This window comes from Cupressus sempervirens, chromosome 10 (assembly GCF_028749045.1).
Source record: "Cupressus sempervirens isolate cs-2001-9-10 chromosome 10, ASM2874904v1, whole genome shotgun sequence".
Taxonomy (NCBI): domain Eukaryota; kingdom Viridiplantae; phylum Streptophyta; class Pinopsida; order Cupressales; family Cupressaceae; genus Cupressus; species Cupressus sempervirens.
In genome coordinates, this window is record NC_143127.1 from 936,857,907 (window position 1) to 936,876,912 (window position 19,006).

General features: G+C 37.8%; 1 protein-coding gene across 2 annotated transcripts in view; it reads right to left on the bottom strand.

Moving 5' to 3' along the window:
* Positions 1 to 678: 678 nt before the first annotated feature.
* Positions 679 to 19,006, bottom strand: part of LOC149537049 (ELMO/CED-12 family protein) — a 65,216-nt gene continuing 46,888 nt past the window's right edge. For both annotated transcript variants that reach the window (XM_089806970.1, XM_089806969.1), the window contains exons 9-11: positions 1,404 to 1,451; positions 1,218 to 1,312; positions 679 to 1,106 (exon numbers count right to left, since the gene is read on the bottom strand). In XM_089806970.1, coding sequence (XP_089663096.1) covers positions 1,005 to 1,106; positions 1,218 to 1,312; positions 1,404 to 1,451 — 245 coding nt within the window. In that variant the 3' untranslated portion in view covers positions 679 to 1,004. The remainder of the gene's footprint in view (positions 1,107 to 1,217; positions 1,313 to 1,403; positions 1,452 to 19,006) is intronic.

Below are 19,006 nucleotides of genomic sequence, written 5' to 3' on the forward strand. Positions count from 1 at the left end.
TCGGTGACCTAGTTAGGAGTCTTAAAATTATTTTTTAATATTCACTCTTTAATTATTCACTGAATATTATTTTTTAATATTCAATTTTTAAAATAAAAAAAATTAAATTTAAAAAAAAATTTGGGGACAGCTGGCCGTACTTGGTATGTTTGGGGGACATCTAGGTGTCCCCTTTTCGTACCGGTGATGGCCTTTTTTTCCCAGCCATCCCCAAGTTTCCGGGACATCCCTTGGTAATTTGCCTTTTTTGGGGACGGGACATCCCCGTCTCGAAAACTACTGTATTTTGGCCAGGTATGCATCCCTGGGGAACACAGGATATTTTTCATAAGGTTTCATTGCAATTTGAAGACTGAATCTGATTTCAAACTAGTTCTTCCCATTAGATGAGCATAGTAAAAATACTTCAAAAACTATTCCGTTATTTAGGATATCAGTTGCTAGTTAATTGGATTTTTTCCATTTCCAATGTTCCTTTGCACAAGCTAGCACACTGGCTAATACCTTAGCAAGCTACGCTTCTGACACAACGGTATAATTCTGTGTTCATTATTCAGTTGGATCAACTGTGAGAATCATCTATCATGTCCTTGCTTCCAGTTATGACTGGCAATTGCTACAAGAAAATGTGATCAAGTCCATCCTCCCAAAACTTAAGTAATATAAACACCAGATTCATGATTTCCAGGATTCTTGATATGCATATATAGAAACAAAATATGTTATAAAAAAGTTAATATTTACAGAGATGATCCCTAACTCAGCATGGTTAGCGAAGATGTGGAAGCAAGCAGATTAACTGTCTAGACAAATTAGTTGAAACTGCATATAAATCATATTGTAGCTGTTACAAATTACAATATATTATATGACAAAAGGAAATGAAAGGGAAAAGGAAGATGAAGGAAAAATGCACGGAAGAGAGGAGGTGGTAAAATTAATTTGAGCATTGCCACAAAACAAGTTGATATAAAACACTGAAGATGATGATTCTAAAACCTGGGTTACTGACTTAAGAGGTTGTATCCAGGCAAATCTTGAACACAGTTAACATCCTCCATGGAAAGTTCTTTCTCAAGTTGCATCCGTGTAGCTTTCATAACCTCCTATAACAAAAGAAAATAACGAATTCACAAAAAGTATGTAAGTAGCCCGTACAAGAAGAATAATAAAATACATTTGTCGTTTATAATAAAACAAAAGACTAATTTGCATACATTGAACTCCATGTAAGAAGCATGTTTTGCTAGCCAGTGTGCATCCAACATTTCAAATGCTACACAGAAAAGCATATCAAAAGCCATCTCATCCTCTGCAAAGATCCAGTCGTAACACACTCTATTAACACAACTTACATACTATATTGATGGAAATGAATACCACAGTTTGTTCTATTTACATACCCGCTAGTATCTTCAAAAAATTTGTCCCTGATAAGGAGCTTGGTTTGGCTGCAAATAACAGAGGCTAATTAGCTCATTAGAGAATGTAATGTAAATGAAAAGTCTTTAACGTCAAAACAATCCTTGCAGCCTTGGGGTTCAAAAACTAAGAAATCAACTGGTTTGCTAGATCATATTTTTCAAGTTTTGAAGATCAATTGAGCCATTTGCCAAGTAAAATGAAGAATTCAATTATTTAAACATTTGTACAACCTATAAGTGTGTGATTCTGCACATATACATCACTAGATAAAGTAGCAATCTCATGCAAACAAATTTTTGCCATTTGCCAACTAAAATGAAGATTTCAAACATTTAAACATTTGTACAAACCTAGAAGTGTGTTAGGATTCTGCACACATTCGTCACTAGATGAAGTAGCAACCTCATGCAAGCAAATATTTTCTTTCAATCTAAGTAGCCTTCAAATTAGGATTCTTTAGCGTACATGTGTGCCTAATAAATGGTGAAAAATGATTCAGTTTTTAAGACATGCAACTTTGCTGACTCACTGTAATGAACAGATTTAGGATGGTATGTGATGCATGCAAATACTCCACTTCTCTGCCTTCTCTGTTTGAAAAGGTAGCTCAATAACTTGACTGGGTTGTTATAAATTAAGACAAATAGAAGTTAAATCTGAGCAAAGAGGCTCTTATAGAAACCAGTGAATCTCCTAGAGAGCTCATTTTTCCTTATGGAGCAGAGGATTTCCATCTACCCTTCAGTGAACAACTTGCATCCCAAAATATTCTGGGATAATCTTGTTGGATATTTGACACAAGTAGACTTAGTTTTATAATCAAGCTCTAGAATCATTTAAAAATTTCTGAGGCCTGCATCTCACAGAGACACCCTCACATTTAGAAATTAGGTGATTAGAGAGATGGGAAACATAAGACATATAGGATGTAAACAGAATATGAAAGATTGTAATGGTTGGCTTCCACGGGTTGCTCTTTTCTTACAATCAACATCCAAAAATGGTTCAATAGCTTGTGGACAATTAATGTGATTCTTCTTGTCTTTGGTAAAACTTGCCTCACTAACCAGAGCTGAAAAGACCTGTATTTGGTCATGTGGGTATCAGAGACATTTGGATGCAGTTCATGGATCTGTATAGATCAATAAGAATTTGATTTAAAAACAAAAGATCAGCATCTTGTGCATGACAGCTGATTTTTAAATCTCAGAACTGTTTTCAATGATCCCATGGTAATAAGAAAAACAATCGAGTTGCCCCTATTAAGAATTCTGAATAACATATCAATATTGTTTGAAAATTTCAGACCCTGTTGCAAGGAAAATGAATGCTGTTTTGAACCTTCAAGGCAAAGGAATTGTGATTATTTATTTTGTGTAAAGCCATGTTGGGTCACTAAAGGAATATAGTAGCTGGAGCCTGGAAAGAAGCTTGTGATTGTATAAGCTGGCATGAATGTGAGAAGTGTGTTACGTGAAGTGCAGCACAAAAGAAGAGAGAGAAAGGAACGGAGGGATGGAGAACACTGTCCAGGAAGAGAAAAGACATTGATCGAGTGCCCAGCAAGGGTAACTGAATAAAATACTGGGTGGCAGAAAGAGGGATTTGAAGCACTGAAAGGGAGAAAAATCTGTTAGGTGTGAATGATCAATGAATTGAAATGTCTCGATTCCACCTAATGTTTTTTGAAGCAGCATATAGCAAAATTTGACCTTGTGGATCTGCAACACCCTGCCAACAGCAGCATTTGTTTTCCCGGAAAATACTTTTATAAGCTTCTAAAAAGGACAGTTACAATTTGAAAAAGAATGTTTGTTTGCCTTGAGGAATCCATTGAATAAGGACTACAAGTATTTTGCCTTGGAAAATCCACTGACACTACTGTCATTATTGTATGAAATACTGCTGATCAATATGATTATTATGGAACATTGTTAAGTCGGGACATTGTTGTCCTGAAATGCCAGGTATGAATGTTGTCATTTCTGTAACTTAAGAGGCATTTGAATAGGTTATTTTGTTGTCAACTATAGTTATCATTTCATATTTTCATGTATAGTTTATTCTTTTGTCAACAGTAGCTATCACCTTATTGCACTAATGGCTTATTATCATTCTAGCAGAGTTATTTATTAACATTATTAAAGGCGTCTAGATTACAATTATCTGTAATCGATGAGAAAAAAACATATGTGAGTTCATGAAAGACTGCTTTACTTGAAAGACTTAAGATTGAGATGACAAAATTTATCTAGATTTTAGGGTGTCATTAAGATTCCATGAAATTTACCAACATGGTAAATTGGCTAAAAGGCCTAACAGCATCATTCATAAAAGATAGAAAATTAATAAAAGGTTCTAGTTTTTAAATCAGATTTTATGTTGCCTAGGGACGCGTTTCCAGCCCTAAGCCTTGAGTTTCTGAAACCATCCCCATTTCGGGAACTTGGGGATGGCCGGAAACGTTTCCAAGCTGTCCCCACCCAAGCAAGAAAATTGGAAACCCATCCCGGAAACTTCGGGAATAGTAAACGTGTTTCCAGATGGTGTTGACCATCCCGTGGATCGTAGTTGTTTCCCGTCCACCCGGGGGAATGCTTGAAGTTTCCAATTTTAAAATAAAATTTAACTCAAAAAACATTAATAAATGGTGATTTTCAACCTATTCGCAGGCCCCACATTAAAATAATAAAATATGTTAATATAACTATTAACATATGTTGAAAGTTTATTTTTTTGGAAGCCACTACAAATATTCAAACTTCAACTTTTGTTCAACAAACCAGACCTGAAAATGATTGTAAATCAAGCTTCTATTTGATATTCATATTGCAGACCTGGAAATGATTGCTGCCAGGTTGAGGAATACTCAGAATGTTTTCAGCTTTGATAATGCTCTGACAGTAGTAATAATTGCCCAAAAATAAACTGTTGTAGCTGATTACTGCCCAAACAAGATGGCTGCTACCTGTCTAGGAAGGTATGGCACAGCAAATTCAGTTTTCCTCCAAAACCCACAAGAAAGGGCTCTAAAATCTAAACATATTGCCCATCTATGGTAGATTGATTCTCTCATTTAATGTCATCTTATGTTCAATTCTTAGACTTTAGTATTCTTAGACGATGATTCGATTTGATGCTATGTTCTACGCTGATTTGATGAATGAAATCGATAATTTTAAGTTGTGTTGCTATGATGAATGTGACAATGATATGTAATTCTGAAATTTGTGAATATATAGATATATATAGCTGTCCCCAGCTGTCCCCTATTTCAGCCAAAACAAAACTGTCCCAGAAACCCATTTCCTTGTCCTCCCGTCTCGCAAACTCAGGGTAACATAGATCAGATTTTGAATCTGAAAGTAATGATGTATCAGCATATCTAAAAAACATATTTAAATTAATTTTCCCTAGCTTCTGATTTGGGGTAAACTGGGGAAACATACACATTAGTTTTTTCAACTTTAGCAATAAGAAATATTTTGGGAAGAGTATTTTCCAGAAACAGATCTTTCCAGGTCAATTGTTAATGGGCCATTGCCAGACTGCATCAAATTTTTAAATTTTTAATAACCTTTTAAGTTGTCTTCCCTCTCAAAATCCTAAATAAAAATATTTGAAGCCCTGGAAATTATGTCAGTAAAACAGATGGAACCTGCACGTCATCATTCCAGTGACATTGGTATGGGAGAGTTTATAATAGAATTTTCTATGGCAGCACAATGAGTGGGGACAATCAATAGATTCCACTGTCGCCTTGAAAGATAGCAAGCAAGGATGTAACACTAGTGCATTATCATGCTTCTTGGAATTAATCATCATGCTTCTTCGAATTAGTCATGCAACTGATGTAAGTTTATAGCTCATAGCTCCAAATAACAGAAAGAGACAAACATTGACTGACAAATAATGGCACTACTTCCTCTCTTGGGGCTGAGGCAAGTGTATATGATATAACCATGATATTAATAATACACTACTTCCTCTCTTTATTGTACACCATCAAACTTACTGTATCTTACGCTAGTGCTAGTCTTTATATTTTTTTAACTCCCCATAACACTTCCAGGGTTCAAGCTACAGTTGAGAACACCAATTGTGTGAAATCTCCACATATATAGGCCAACAAAGCTGTAGGGAACTTTTGGTTAGATCCAAATTTTCTGTTCTATATAGTCAGATCTCTATACGTTAATATGTAACGGAGATTGATTATGATGCTACCAGTAGAATGAGCATAGAAAGTCCCTCATTCTAAGGCTCTAAGGCACTTAAACAAATATTTGAGATGATGTTGGCTGAGACATCCCCACATAACCTGATTAAAAATAGCACCTATTTGGCATATATACAAATATTGCCGGAATGTTTGACAAATGTACCCAGGATGCAACTGGATATTGTCTTAGCCTAACTCTTTCTTGTATAAGTGCTTTGTTTCTTTAACTTCCATGGTAACTTTAATTGGACATTTATGTTTTTAACTTTTTTGTGCAACTTTAGAACATTTATTAATTTTTCTGTTGTTGATTTGAAGATGATAGAAGGCCAATGCTTGTGTTCAGTCCTATCAATGAAGATCAAGTGTAAGATAAAATCCAACCATAGCTTTTGAAGTAGCAAATGATGGTAGAGGGCCTCTTTGAAGGAATGTAAGTTGGACAGGGAAAAGTTGTCATCAATATTAAGACAAAAGATCAAACATAGTATTAGCTCCAGTCGTGTAACATTGTTTAGTTATAATAAGGAATTGACTTGTATTGGTATGAAATTCATAGCAGCAAAATCTTTTTCAAAAGAATTGGCAAACCTAAAATTATGACTTTATGGGAAAATCAGGATTTAAATGGGCAAAGTCAGATTCAAATGAGACAAAAACTACTAGTGTTTAAAATTCAAAGGTGTTCCCATAGCATAGAGATATAGAGAGCAATTCAAATAGAGATTTTAGCTCATGAATTTTCTAAAATAGAGTTCACCCCATGAACTATCCAAATGAAAAGCTGCAGGAATGTATAGTCGTTAGCAGGTACTGTCTGATTTTTTTGCAGTCCATAAACCATCATCAGGGCTTCACATTCAGAGGTTGTGTAGTTGCACTCAAGTAACTAGCTTTCTCCTTGCAAAGTAGATCCGATGATCTATGTTCCCTTCACCTGGTTGTGCTAAAACATTACCAATTGCTGTGCCTGAGGTATCTATATGGACATAGAATAGTTTGTTCTCAGGAGAATGTGAAATTAGTGCAGTCACTGGCTATTGCAAGGTACGCTTTTTGTCTAAAATAAAAGAATGTAGTGTAGAATATAAGCTTTCCCAGTAAATGATTATTTGGTTAGTTCTTTATGAAGTTGACAAAATTACAGCTGAGTCAACAACAAATTATTTCATTATGATATTGCTATCAGGATTCAACTGTGTAGTTTTTGAGTCAAACTTGTTGACTCATGTTCCATGAGTAGTGGTTTACAAGAACCCATCTCATGATTCTGAATAGTTCACTAAGTCTTCAATGCATCTAGGTGATGCTCGCAGGTGTGAAGCATTGGGCCTTCCAGGAGTCACCATCCCAGTACTACTCCAACTCAAGCTCTTAACCATGGAATTTCTTCCAAGGCTAAGCCTACTAAACTTGCAACCCCATTTGCAAAACCTTCAGCAAGGTTTGTGCCTTATGAACCATTCATTATAGAGCCCCCTTAGCATGTCAAATAAATCATTTCACTAAATGATATTCAAGTAAACCTGTAGTCTTGTTGTATGATGTCAGTGGATGGTAAAATGCTACTAACAACACTGCATTTCAAATTATTATTAATATCAAAAGAATGTTTAATCATAAACACTGTAGTAACATAACAAACTCTAAAACTTCCGAAAACAGACCTCAAAACAACTACAATAAACATGTTTGCATGTTACCACTAAGACATTTCAAGCAAGAAACTTCAAAGAATATATCATCGAAATAAAAATTCAATCAATCAATAAAAGAGAAACCATTTCTCATAACAAGAAGAGTCAAATGGGCATGAATTGTGCATTTTCAAAGAATCAAGATATGCAACCAAGTCGTATTCAAAAGCTTAGTTACTGAACCAAACCATCAAGATAGTCAAAGTACTCACTCGTAAAAAGTATAAGTAGAAGATATACACACAACTCATTCAGGATAGATATGCATAATATCAAAACAAGCATGCCAAATCACAATGAACAAGATTTTGATGTCATGTAGCTTGGACATCTTGGTGCAATCCTAAGTTACATATCAACATTAGGCTGATGGTTTTATGCAGCCAAGGGTCTTCCTACTACAACTTGAGAGAAGTGTTGGACTAAACTACACTGGCATGATTGACCGAGCAAAATGGTGAGCAGTGAACTCAAGCGTTGAGTAAGTGTTGATTTATTGTCATTGATTGGGAACCGGTTAACAAGATTACTGAACTGTTGCAAGTAAGTACAACCACCAGTAGACTGCCATATTGGTCTCAACAAAGTAAAAGAAGACGACAAGCCTATGACAGGCTATCTCGATGGTCACAGCCTAATCACCATTGATGTGACGAAACCAGAACAAGGTCTGAAAGCAGTGTGACATGCATGCAGAGATAAGTGGCAGATGTGACAGAAGAATGCAAGGACTCAGGTCTATAAGTAGAATTATAGATGGACAGGTAGGCCTACATGTATAGGCACCTACATATAGATAGTCATGGGTGTATTGTCGCTATGTTCAATATGCATTTCAAATTTCAAGTTCATAATTTGAGAGGGATAATTTTAGGGTTTCTACCCATGAACTGGACGAGTGATTTAAGGACACTCGGACTTCACTTTTGAAGGTCATTATTGTCGTTGTGTTGAGCAGAGCTGTGGAGGCAAACCATAATAGTTCACAAGAACAAAAAAGAGGAATTGAACAGAGCAAGTTCACCAAGTTAAGCCAGATCAGAGTATCTTCAATGAGTTTTCATAGAGGATCTACAAGGCAAGTTGTGCCACATGTTTAGATATATCCTTTAGTTTGGTTTCTTACCATTGCAACTATTGTAGCCTTTGATAGGGCAGACTTTTAACAAGTCTTTAAAATCCTCTAGCAAGGTAGCCTTAACAGGCTGTTGTAATCCTAACAGATTATATGAATTCCTAAAAGGATGAATTCAAAAAAAAACAAAAGTAAGCCTTTAATAGGGCACCCTTTTACTTGCAAGGAGAGACTAGTGGGTACATTACTCCCACCGTGGTTTTCATCCTCACACTGAGGGTTTCCACGTGAAAATATTTGTCATTGATGTATGCATCTTTGTGTAATCTTGTATGGTTCTACTATATTGTTTTTATCATTATCTTGATTGCAAAAGAGTTCATAATAAGGTCTGTGTTTAAACTAGCTACTTCAACAGATAGAATTTGTAGAATTGGACATACTGATTCACCCCCTCTTCCCCCCCCCACCCCCCCATCTCCCTCTCAGTGCCGGTTGGGACCAACAAGAAGGATAAATGTTATGAAGACAAAGATGATCTAATCACACTACCTCTTCCATTCTCGTAATAAGACTGTAAGAAAATGAAACTATAGCATTGTCATATTCATTATGCAAAGCACTTATATGACAAAGACCCTAAATTAGCATTAGATTCAAGCCATTTAGCCAAATAAAAATTATTTCTTTCTAAAGAACTTATTTACAAGGCTACTTCTGTAGAAAAAGATGGACCATCAAATGTTTGTTGGACTGAATAATTTTCAAAATAACATTCTTCTGAAATTCTACCTGCTTTGTCTTTCCCAACACATCTCAAGTAGATGCCTTCATGATTCTACTTGTATAAAACTGATCCCTGCAACATATATCTCTTGCTTTTCAACTTCAATGTTTTCTTCTGCACTGGATTCAAATGGGAAGAACAATTATGAATCAATAGGGAACTGATAATATCTTTGTACCACTCATTTGGCACGCATCTTCTAGTTCATTCACTTGTTGCACTAAACCTAGTCCATCATATGCAATATTTTGTGTCATCTTTTGTCATCTAACCAGATTCATTGGTCGGATATCAATGTCGTATTACTAGATAGTGGCAACCCACTTTCCTCTTATCTCGCCTAATTCATTTTGCATCAATAATGTTTTCACCGCAATATCAGCAACAATAGCATGCACTTTACTTCCAAAATGTTGTCTGAAGTTCTTTATTGCTTTTACCAATGCATAAGTTTGTTTCTCAACATTGGGGTATCTCAATTCTGCCTCTTTGAAAGGGACATGTAGGGAACCAAGTTGGAATAAAATAATTAGTTCTTAAGGGAGTTAGTAGTTAAGAATAAGGTTGTACCAAAAGATGTGTCAGTTGGCACATAACCAACTTGAGCATTATATATAGTTTGTCACATGGAGTAGATGGGTACGGTAACTTTGGACTATCTTGGTATAGGTATTTAACTTCACTTGGCATAATCAATAAAAGACATATTTCATCATTTTGTGCATTGTTGCCAAGTACTTAGATAGATGTCCTTGTAATATTATGAATTATATAAATTGCATATGTTGTTGGTATTATTCCACCATATTGGCATAAACATTTTTGGCGTCGTTGCCTAAGTAGAACCCAGGGTACCGCAAGTAGAAGGAAGATGGTTGTATAATGGGCCGACCCTTCGACCAACAAACGGTGATAACAGATAGTGACATTGAGGAAGAAGTGACTTGAGAGGATCAATTGACACAGGACCTCATGCACACATGGGACATAGCAGTTGGCAAGTATGTCCAACGCGAGACAAGGTAGAGGGCTCTCCCCACCGGTATGAGGTGTGTTGAACTCACGGTAAACGAGGCTGTGTATGATCTCCTGGGAAGTCTTCCAAGACTGCTCACCTAGAGGCTAGTAGCAGTAGAGGGGCAAAGAGAGGTAGACCTAAGAGAGCAAAGGAGACAACAGACATTCCAAAGATTCTATCAAAGGACCCACAGAGAGGAGGATCCCAGAGATACCAATAACCGTCGAACTAACCCTCGATGGAGGAATTGGAGGACACAAGGTAGTGTAGACAATACCACAATCCTAACATTTAATGCCCCTCCTTCCCAACAAGGATAGAAGACAGAGGAAGGAAGCTCCATTAGAAATTGCTGAGGAAGACATAAGGAAGGCATTGTTGGTACACCAACAAGAAGAGAGGAGGCGTAGATTACATGAACTTTCCTAGCAAGTATGCGGACCTAGACCTGAGCGCACTCCAATGAGGATGAGGAGCAAAATTTAGAGGGAGAGGTAGCAAAATTATTGGAAAGTACGACAAGAGGAATTGAGAGACTAGCAATCTCAAATGCAGCCGTCATAGGGTACACTGAACCAGAAACCCCGGGAAGGTGGGAATTCCACTTCCACCAAGGTGGAGGAAGAAACAAGCCTGAGAATACAAAAAAACTGCAAACTTCTAGAGGAGAGGAACAAGAGCAAAGAACATTTGGGGGGGTCAAGAAGGAGAATCCTTGCAACAAATCAACAAGAGGAAGATGCCGAACACACTAGATAAACAAAAACTTCCTAGGTTCAAAGGGAAAGGATCGGAAGATCCCATATGACATTGCAAGACGTGTGTAACCATTTGGGAAGCAAGGGGATAGGACGATGAGGAATATTGGTTGAAGCCCTTCCTTGCCACCCTGCGGGGAGTGGCAATTGATTGGTATATGGACTTGGCAGACATAGAAAAGGCCACGTAGGATACTCTAAGAAAATCCTTTGAGGCAGAATTTAAACTATTAAGAGATGATGGCCAAAATATATAACACTCGTCAAGGAAAAAAATGAAAGTGTGCGAGTTTACCACGGGCAATTGAAGGAATTGATAGGGAAACTGGAAAACAAACCAGCGGATAAACTGAAAAAAAGAAGGTTCATTGAAGGATTAAATCCCTCCATCTGGAAGAAAATAAAGGTGGTACCTCCATCTACTTACAAAAAGGCATGCGACAGGGCTATGGATATTGAAAGCGAAGATAAGACTTCCAGAAGTACGAAAAAAGGTAGTGATGCCAGCAGTGAGGAATAAAGCGAGGAGGAATCAAAAACAATACAAGCCCTCCAGAAGCACATGATGCGAATGATGAAGAAAATAAAAGGAGAAAAGGAAGTCAAGAGCAGTAACTCTGGTGTACTAAATGTAACGGTGAGGGACATGTAAAGGCCAATTGCTCAAAAAATTCCTTCTGTGGTATTTGTCAAATAGGACACTTTCTTATGGAATGCCCATACAATCTAAAAGAGTGGAGGACGCAGGTACTCCTGATAGGAGAACAATCCACCCCTCCTATAACTCCCCCAAGGAATACAAATTCTGTGGCCTCTCTTGGGGAGTATCAGAACACAACAAGAGGGGGCAACAATAACACCAATATACCTTGCCACTGGATAGAGTACGATGATAAAGGTCAGCCAATGATTTAGTGTCGATGATGTAATGAATGGGGGACTTTGCACGTGATTGCTAAAGTCGCAAAGTAAACTATGCAAAGGGTGTGGGCCAGGGAACCATGTAGACATATATTGTTCAAAGAGGAAAGCAATTAACATGTTGGACATCAAAGAAACAGAAGAACAAATATGGAATTCACTCGCCTGCAGGCCAGAAAGACCTCCTACCCTAACCCTCAAACAGAAAAGTAACGACTGAAGGAGGCACATATAGCGATAGAGGAGGAACAATACCAGGAGAAGGTAAATCCTTCCACCCAATCTACATCTGAAACCAACATAATAAGATGATGTTGCAAGTTATTGTACCAATAAGGGTGGCCGACGTACTGGAAACCTTGCCATAGCTAAAAGTAGCAATCTCAAAAATAGGAAAAGACAACATCAAACATGAAGAGAATAATTCCAAAGCAAGAAAAGGTGGAGGAGAAACACTAGAAGGCAGAACGGTATCAGAACCAATGTTACTTGCACCAAGCATAGGAAGAACTCCCGTCGTGGTAGAAATGAAAAAACTCGGTCACAAGCTGACAAACACCATAGTGGATGGAGGATTGGGAGTGAACATGCTGTCAAAAGAAATTTGGAAGGCACTAGGTAAACCCACGCTTTGGTCACCTACCTTCCATCTAGTGGGAGCGGATCAACATGGAATCAAACTGCTGGGAACATTGATGGGCCAAAAGGTAATTGTAGGCACTCAACAATTCTTTTTGGATTTTGTAGTAATTATGCTGGAGAAAAAGGGCTATGATGCCTTATTAGGAAGGGAATGGCTGGTGATGGCCAAGGCTAACCATAACTAGAAGCAAAACACATTGTCTATTGAAAGTGAAGGAAAGAAATACACAATCGACTTGCAAAATCAGGCAATAATTCAGTAGTTGGCTTCTGATACAAAACCTGAAGGAAGAGAATGTGAGGGGAAAGGAGAATTAGAACCAGACAAAGAAGGCATCTTGAGACTTGGAAACTACTTTGAAGATGAAACAAACTCAGTGAGTGGATTGTTCCATTGGCAAATGGAGTACAAGGTGTTTAAAGTTTAAACCAAGCTGCAATTTGTTGGAAATCGTCGAAATAGAGGAAGAAGGTTCAAAGAAATTTCAAAGGAAAACACCAGCAGAGCCAAAAGAACATAAAGAGGTATGCCAAAGGAAGATAAAATTTTAACAAATATCTTAAAAGGAAAGAAAACCTTAACGAAGAAAAGCACTCGGACGAATAATCCCAAAAATGGTCATCCTAAGACTGGCTATAAAGTAAGCAGAAGCTAAGCATTTACAAAAAGCGTAAGAGGCAAAACAAAGTGCAAAGCAAACAGTCGTACAAGCTCTGTACAAGTGGTAGTTGACCCAGCCCGTACGAGTTCGATACGGACCACTCACCAATCAACCTGTATGAGCTCCATAAACAAGGCATCAAAGAGGATCCGTATGAGTTCCATGTGTGACACTCCTGTCTTTACACATAAGCAGGTCGTATGAGATGCTCAAGTCTCAACATGTACACGAGACGTATGCAATAGAGTGCATAACATTTTCACTTAGGTTGTACACGAGACCCTTCAAACCATACATAGCATTTTGCAGCCCGTACGCAAAGCACTTGGCTCTGTACGCAACTTCCAAATTGGGCACACAGGGACACAGGGGTTATTTATAGCCGTGTCTGTTTGTTATAAGGCATAAAAATGGCATAAGAAAATTGTGAAAAGTGAGGAAAACCCTAACATCATTGGCAAAAACAATAAAGAGAGGAGAGTAGAAGATACTCAACCAAAGAAAAGAATGGCTACAACAAGAAAAAGCCACAAGACCAAAGGGAAAATGGAAGAAGTTTCTGCTACAAGCATCCACTTCAAAGGGGTGGGAGTCAAATGTAGGAATTGATGGCAAGGAACAATGGCCCAACATCCCTTGAAAACTGCATTAAGGAAACCTAAGATAGATCAAATCATATTTATGCCCATCTTTGATTTAAAAAAGTCTAAGCCAGTTTTGAGAACCCTAGTGCATAGCTATGATAAGAAAGGATATAAATCTACAGTCTAGTATCTGAACAAGAGTGTAAGAGTTTCATTCGCACCTCAAAATTTCACAAAAGTAATTGGGGTTCCAAGCAGAGGGCAATAGGCAAGCAAGGTTCCTAAATTGAGCAGTGAGGGAAAAACACATTTAGCTTAAGTAGTCTACAAGGATGATCTTACATGGGAGCAATGGGAAATCATTTGGGGCAGCAGTAGGGGCATAAAGAAGACCTTTGTGAGAAATGTTGTATGGAGGTTTTATAGACCTGGTGAAAAGCAAATATATAGGAGGGCGTCGTACCTCAGAGATTACCATGGTTTTGTATGTGAAAGGTCTATAAGAGGATAAGGTCTACGATTGAGCTCAAGTACTTTCAGATAGACTAAGGGAACTTTTGCTGCTGAAACACAAAACCTTCTACATGCCTCATCATGCGGTAGCATTATTTTTGAAGGCCTTGCACACTCAACTTGCTCCTGAACAATGGGGAGAATTTATGCCAGCTAACAGGAATGAATTATATAAACCTACGATGTTGTGCTAGATCCATCTGGTCGTTGTTGTTGGAGACAGCATCGCCAAAGCCTTGGAACCACAGAAGAAGAAAACCAAACAGGTGGAGCCATCTAGTACTAACTCTAGAATGGAAAGTAGTGACGAAGAGGAACCAACGTTTGAAGAAGAGGCCTCATGGGATGAGGAAGAGCACCAAACTTCTCAAACGGCCATGGTGGATACATCAGAGGACGTAGAAATAACATAAGTCAAGAAAGGGTCGATGAAAGAACCAAGCCGAACAGAAAGCAACGGTTGGACAAGAACATCGATCGCACAAAAGGCAGAAGAGATAGGTCATACAAATATTGGTTGTACGGAGAGAAGACACTAGGAGGTCGTATGAACAAAAGCAGTATGGAGCATGCAGTTAAAAGTCATACGAGCAAAGAGGTGGATGAAAATCCTACGGAGGAACAAAGCATGTCATGTCATATCAACCCTATCAAGGAAGCCACAAGCAGTGAGGGAGAGGAAGGTGTACGTAGTGGATCCACTTTTGCAGATTGGGGGTGTGAGAAAATCCATTTCCAGCCTTCTCAACTATCGAAAATGGCTCACCTCATCCTAATAGAGAAACTGTCACGTGCCAAGCTCATGGACATCAAGCGCACCAAGGTGGCAACCTAAACTTTGTGTATTGCCACTCCTCACAGTGTTGAACCAGGACACCCTATGGCAGTACTCTTCACAACCGGAACTAGACCGATGGCGACGGCATCGATTGCAAACTCTCCTTTCCAGGCAGTATCACATCAAGCACAGGACTAGAGTATGGAAGGGGGAATAGATGAGCCACAAGCATAGGATCAGATAATGGAAGGGGGAATGGATGAAACAGATTATTTGCTAGCACAGTACCAAATGACTATGGAGCATATTTCGCTGCTGTCTCCACACTTGCTCAAAGAGGAACACCCACCTATAGGACTGCTTGAATAAACTCCACAACCGAGCATGGAATCAACAAACATACAAGTAGAATTGGCTACAGACAAGGAAACCTACCATCTCACAAAAGATATGGTACCTTCCCCTTTTTTGGAGTGCACTCAAAGGATCCTGACAAGAACTGGAGACAATGGCTAAGGCCACCCAGGAGATCTAGCGTAAGGCCAAAGAAGAAGATATGACAACTATCGGTTCAGTAGTTGAATCCTTGCAAAACTTCGTGCAAAAAGAGTGCCATAGAGAATTTTGAAGAATAGTTTTGGATCACGGTGCCACTTGATGAGGCAACAGCAGAAGTAGAAAAATGGACCACATCATGAGTGATCAAGTCCCAGGGGCCATTAGTGACCGCCTTGTCCAACATAAAGGGCACATTCAAGACCAATTTCCTTGAATTATAGAAGACCATTTGGGAACTGGCCAAAACTGAGGGTGATCAGATAATCCTGACCAACGAAGTGGAAACATTGGAAGCATAGTTGGCAGAGGCCCGGGCTACACATACAAAGCTCTTGGATACACATGCTGAGGAGCTGGTTGTAGTAGAAAAGGATAGGCTGAAGGCTCTTAAGCTTCTGCAGGGTACTAGGACCAAGCAACTGGCAGCAAAGCGGGATGTACAACTATTCAAGCATCAGTATGGTAATTTTGGACTATCTTGGTATGGGTATGTAACTTCACTTGCCATAATCAATAAAAGACATATTTCACCATTATGTGCATTGTTCCCAAGTACTTGGATAAATGTCATAGAAATATTATGATTTATATTGTTGGTATTATTCTACCATATTGGCATAAATAGGACGCTCATGAAAGCAATAGGATGATCCTCATTTTCTTTAGTCCTTTGTGTAAGAATTGTTGTCCATGCATGAGCTTAAGTGAATGAATATATGTCAAATGGTTTCTCATAATTTGGACTCGCAAGAATAGGTGCCTTAACCATTGCTTCTTTTATCTCTTCAAAAGCTCTTCTGACTATTGAAGTTCAATCCATCTTAGCATCTTGCTTAAGCATATCATTCATGAGTTTCACTGTCTCCAAAAACCCTGGAAGAAACTTCCTTACAAAGTTAATCTCTCCTAAAATAGATATTAAGTCTTTCTTAGTAGATGGCAAAGTTAGGTTCAAGATAGCCTCAACTGTTTCAGGATCAATTATAATGCCCAAACATGCATTTCTTCAAATTGAGGGAGACTACAAATTTCTTGCATCTTAAACACAACTTTCTCAAATCATCAACACGATCTTCTCTCATTTTTTAAAATACTCTAAGGTCATCCATATAGATGATAATACGCATATCCCTCAAATCTTTAAAAGCAATGTTGATGGCCCTTTGAAATGTTGCTCCAACATTGATTAGGTCAAAGGTCATCCTCCTCTAGGCATATGTTCCCCACTTGGTGGTGAAAGTTGTTATAAGTATGTCCTCTTCTTTGACATTACTTGATTGTATCTTGACCACCCATCCATGAAGGATATCATCTGTGATCCATTTATTATTTGCAACACTTCATCCAATGATAGAAATGGGTAGTTGTCCTTCTTTGACACCTTGTTCAATTTTTGAAAATCAACAAACAACCTTATCTCTCCATTTTTCATTCTAATAAACCAGACTGGCGACCCACGTAGAGTGTCGTACTAGGAATATGGTCTTTGTTGTCAGAAGCTTCTTCACTTCTTGATATATTAATGGCTCCAACAAAGGATTGATGGGTCTTTATTGTTGTAGAAATGGCTTACGTCCTTCCTTGAGTGGTATCAGATGTGTGATGATGGAGAGATCATATGTCTTTAGTTCTTCATAGCCCCATGTTATCATATTTGAAAATTCTCTCATCAACTAAGAACACTTTCTTTCTTCAAGAGTGCAAACCTTCCCAGTGAACACATTCTTTGGATCTTCTTCGACACTAAGGTTTACAATCTCACATTCACCTCCTCCAGCGAGTTGATGTTTAATCTTGTTAAACTACTCCAATATCATATATCCTTTCTAATTGGGTCATTCCCATTGCAATAGTGTTAGTCTTTAGATTCATGATTTCATGTGGATTTATTTCCAATTCATCAATAATTTGTGTTGTAAACACGCTTGTGTTGGTCAAGAGATCTAGTATATGCTTATCATCATCGAATATCTAAAAGTTGGTCATATTATCTAGCACTAATGCAAGTTCAACTCTAAACTTTTACAATGCTTCCAACATGGGTGGTGCCAATGAATTTGTTCCTTAAGCTAAAGCATTTTCCACCTTGCTATAGGATTGATATCCAAACTTGATGCTAAACACATCGAAGCTCTCTACCAAATGCCATACTCTATTTCAATCTCTTTAATCTCTTGTCATGGTATGCATACCTTTATACAATCTGACATACTACCAAGTTTGAATCTCCAAATATGTATAATATTTTTTTTTCCTTTGCGTATAGTGTTGAATTGGCCTAGGACTAGAGCTTCATACTTAGCCATATTGTTCATGCAAGGAAATTGTAGTTTGTGTCGTTGTATGTCTCTCTTGATGGACTAGTCAATTCATATCCAACTCCTGATCCTTTGTTAGTCTTAGAGCCATCAAATCTCATATTCCAAACTTGATTATTTTCTTGGTATCCCTTTTAGGGCTCTTTTGATGGACTTGTGTTGTGAGGTTTTCACATCATTGCCCCAAAATTTTGGGGACCCTCATTTTCAACCTTTGCCTTGACAATTATTTGCATGATGTTGATTTTTTATGGTCACCTTGGCAATTTTAGCCTTGCCTGGATTCAATAGAATGGCAATTCGCCATTAGGCCCCTTAGGGATTTTCGTTTTGTTTTCACCTAGTGTCAACTTAATTTCGATTTTCATGGACTAGCAATTTCTTCCATAGGCCAAACGAATTCCAAACAACAATTTTTTTTTTTAATGATATTTTGGCAGGATGAAATTGTGAATTTTGGGACTTAACAGATTTTGGAAATTTGGTAAAATTGAAAAACTTAAAACGTTTTCAAAATCAAATTTGGATATCATTGTTTTGAAAATCTTGAAAATTTTGGTGAAAACGAATTTTTTTGGATGAAATGGATTTCGATTTTAATTTTTTAATTGCCTAGATGAATTTATTTTTGCGAAATTTGGATTGAAATTGCAAGTAAAAAAATTGGATTTGATGGAAAAAAATTGTTTGTAATGATTTAAAATTGTCTAACATGACTGGCAAAATTTTTTAGAGGGCAATTGAGTTGAAATTGAGAGAGGGGGTCATAAGTGTAGTCCATCCTAAGGCATGAAGAGGCAGAAATAAGTGGCAGTCCCACCCCTAAGTTGAAGATTGGAGATTGATAAGTGTAGTGATAGGACTTGGCGAGGTAGAAATAAGTTAGAATCCATCGATAGAAAGAAAGTTGGAGATTGATAAGGGTAGTCCATATCACTTAGAACAAAGAGGCAGAAATAAGTGTTTAGGATGGTAGATGTTAGTGCAAGCAAGAACCCAAAAGGAACGTATACCAAAAAAAGACAAAGAAGACATGATGTCAAAGACC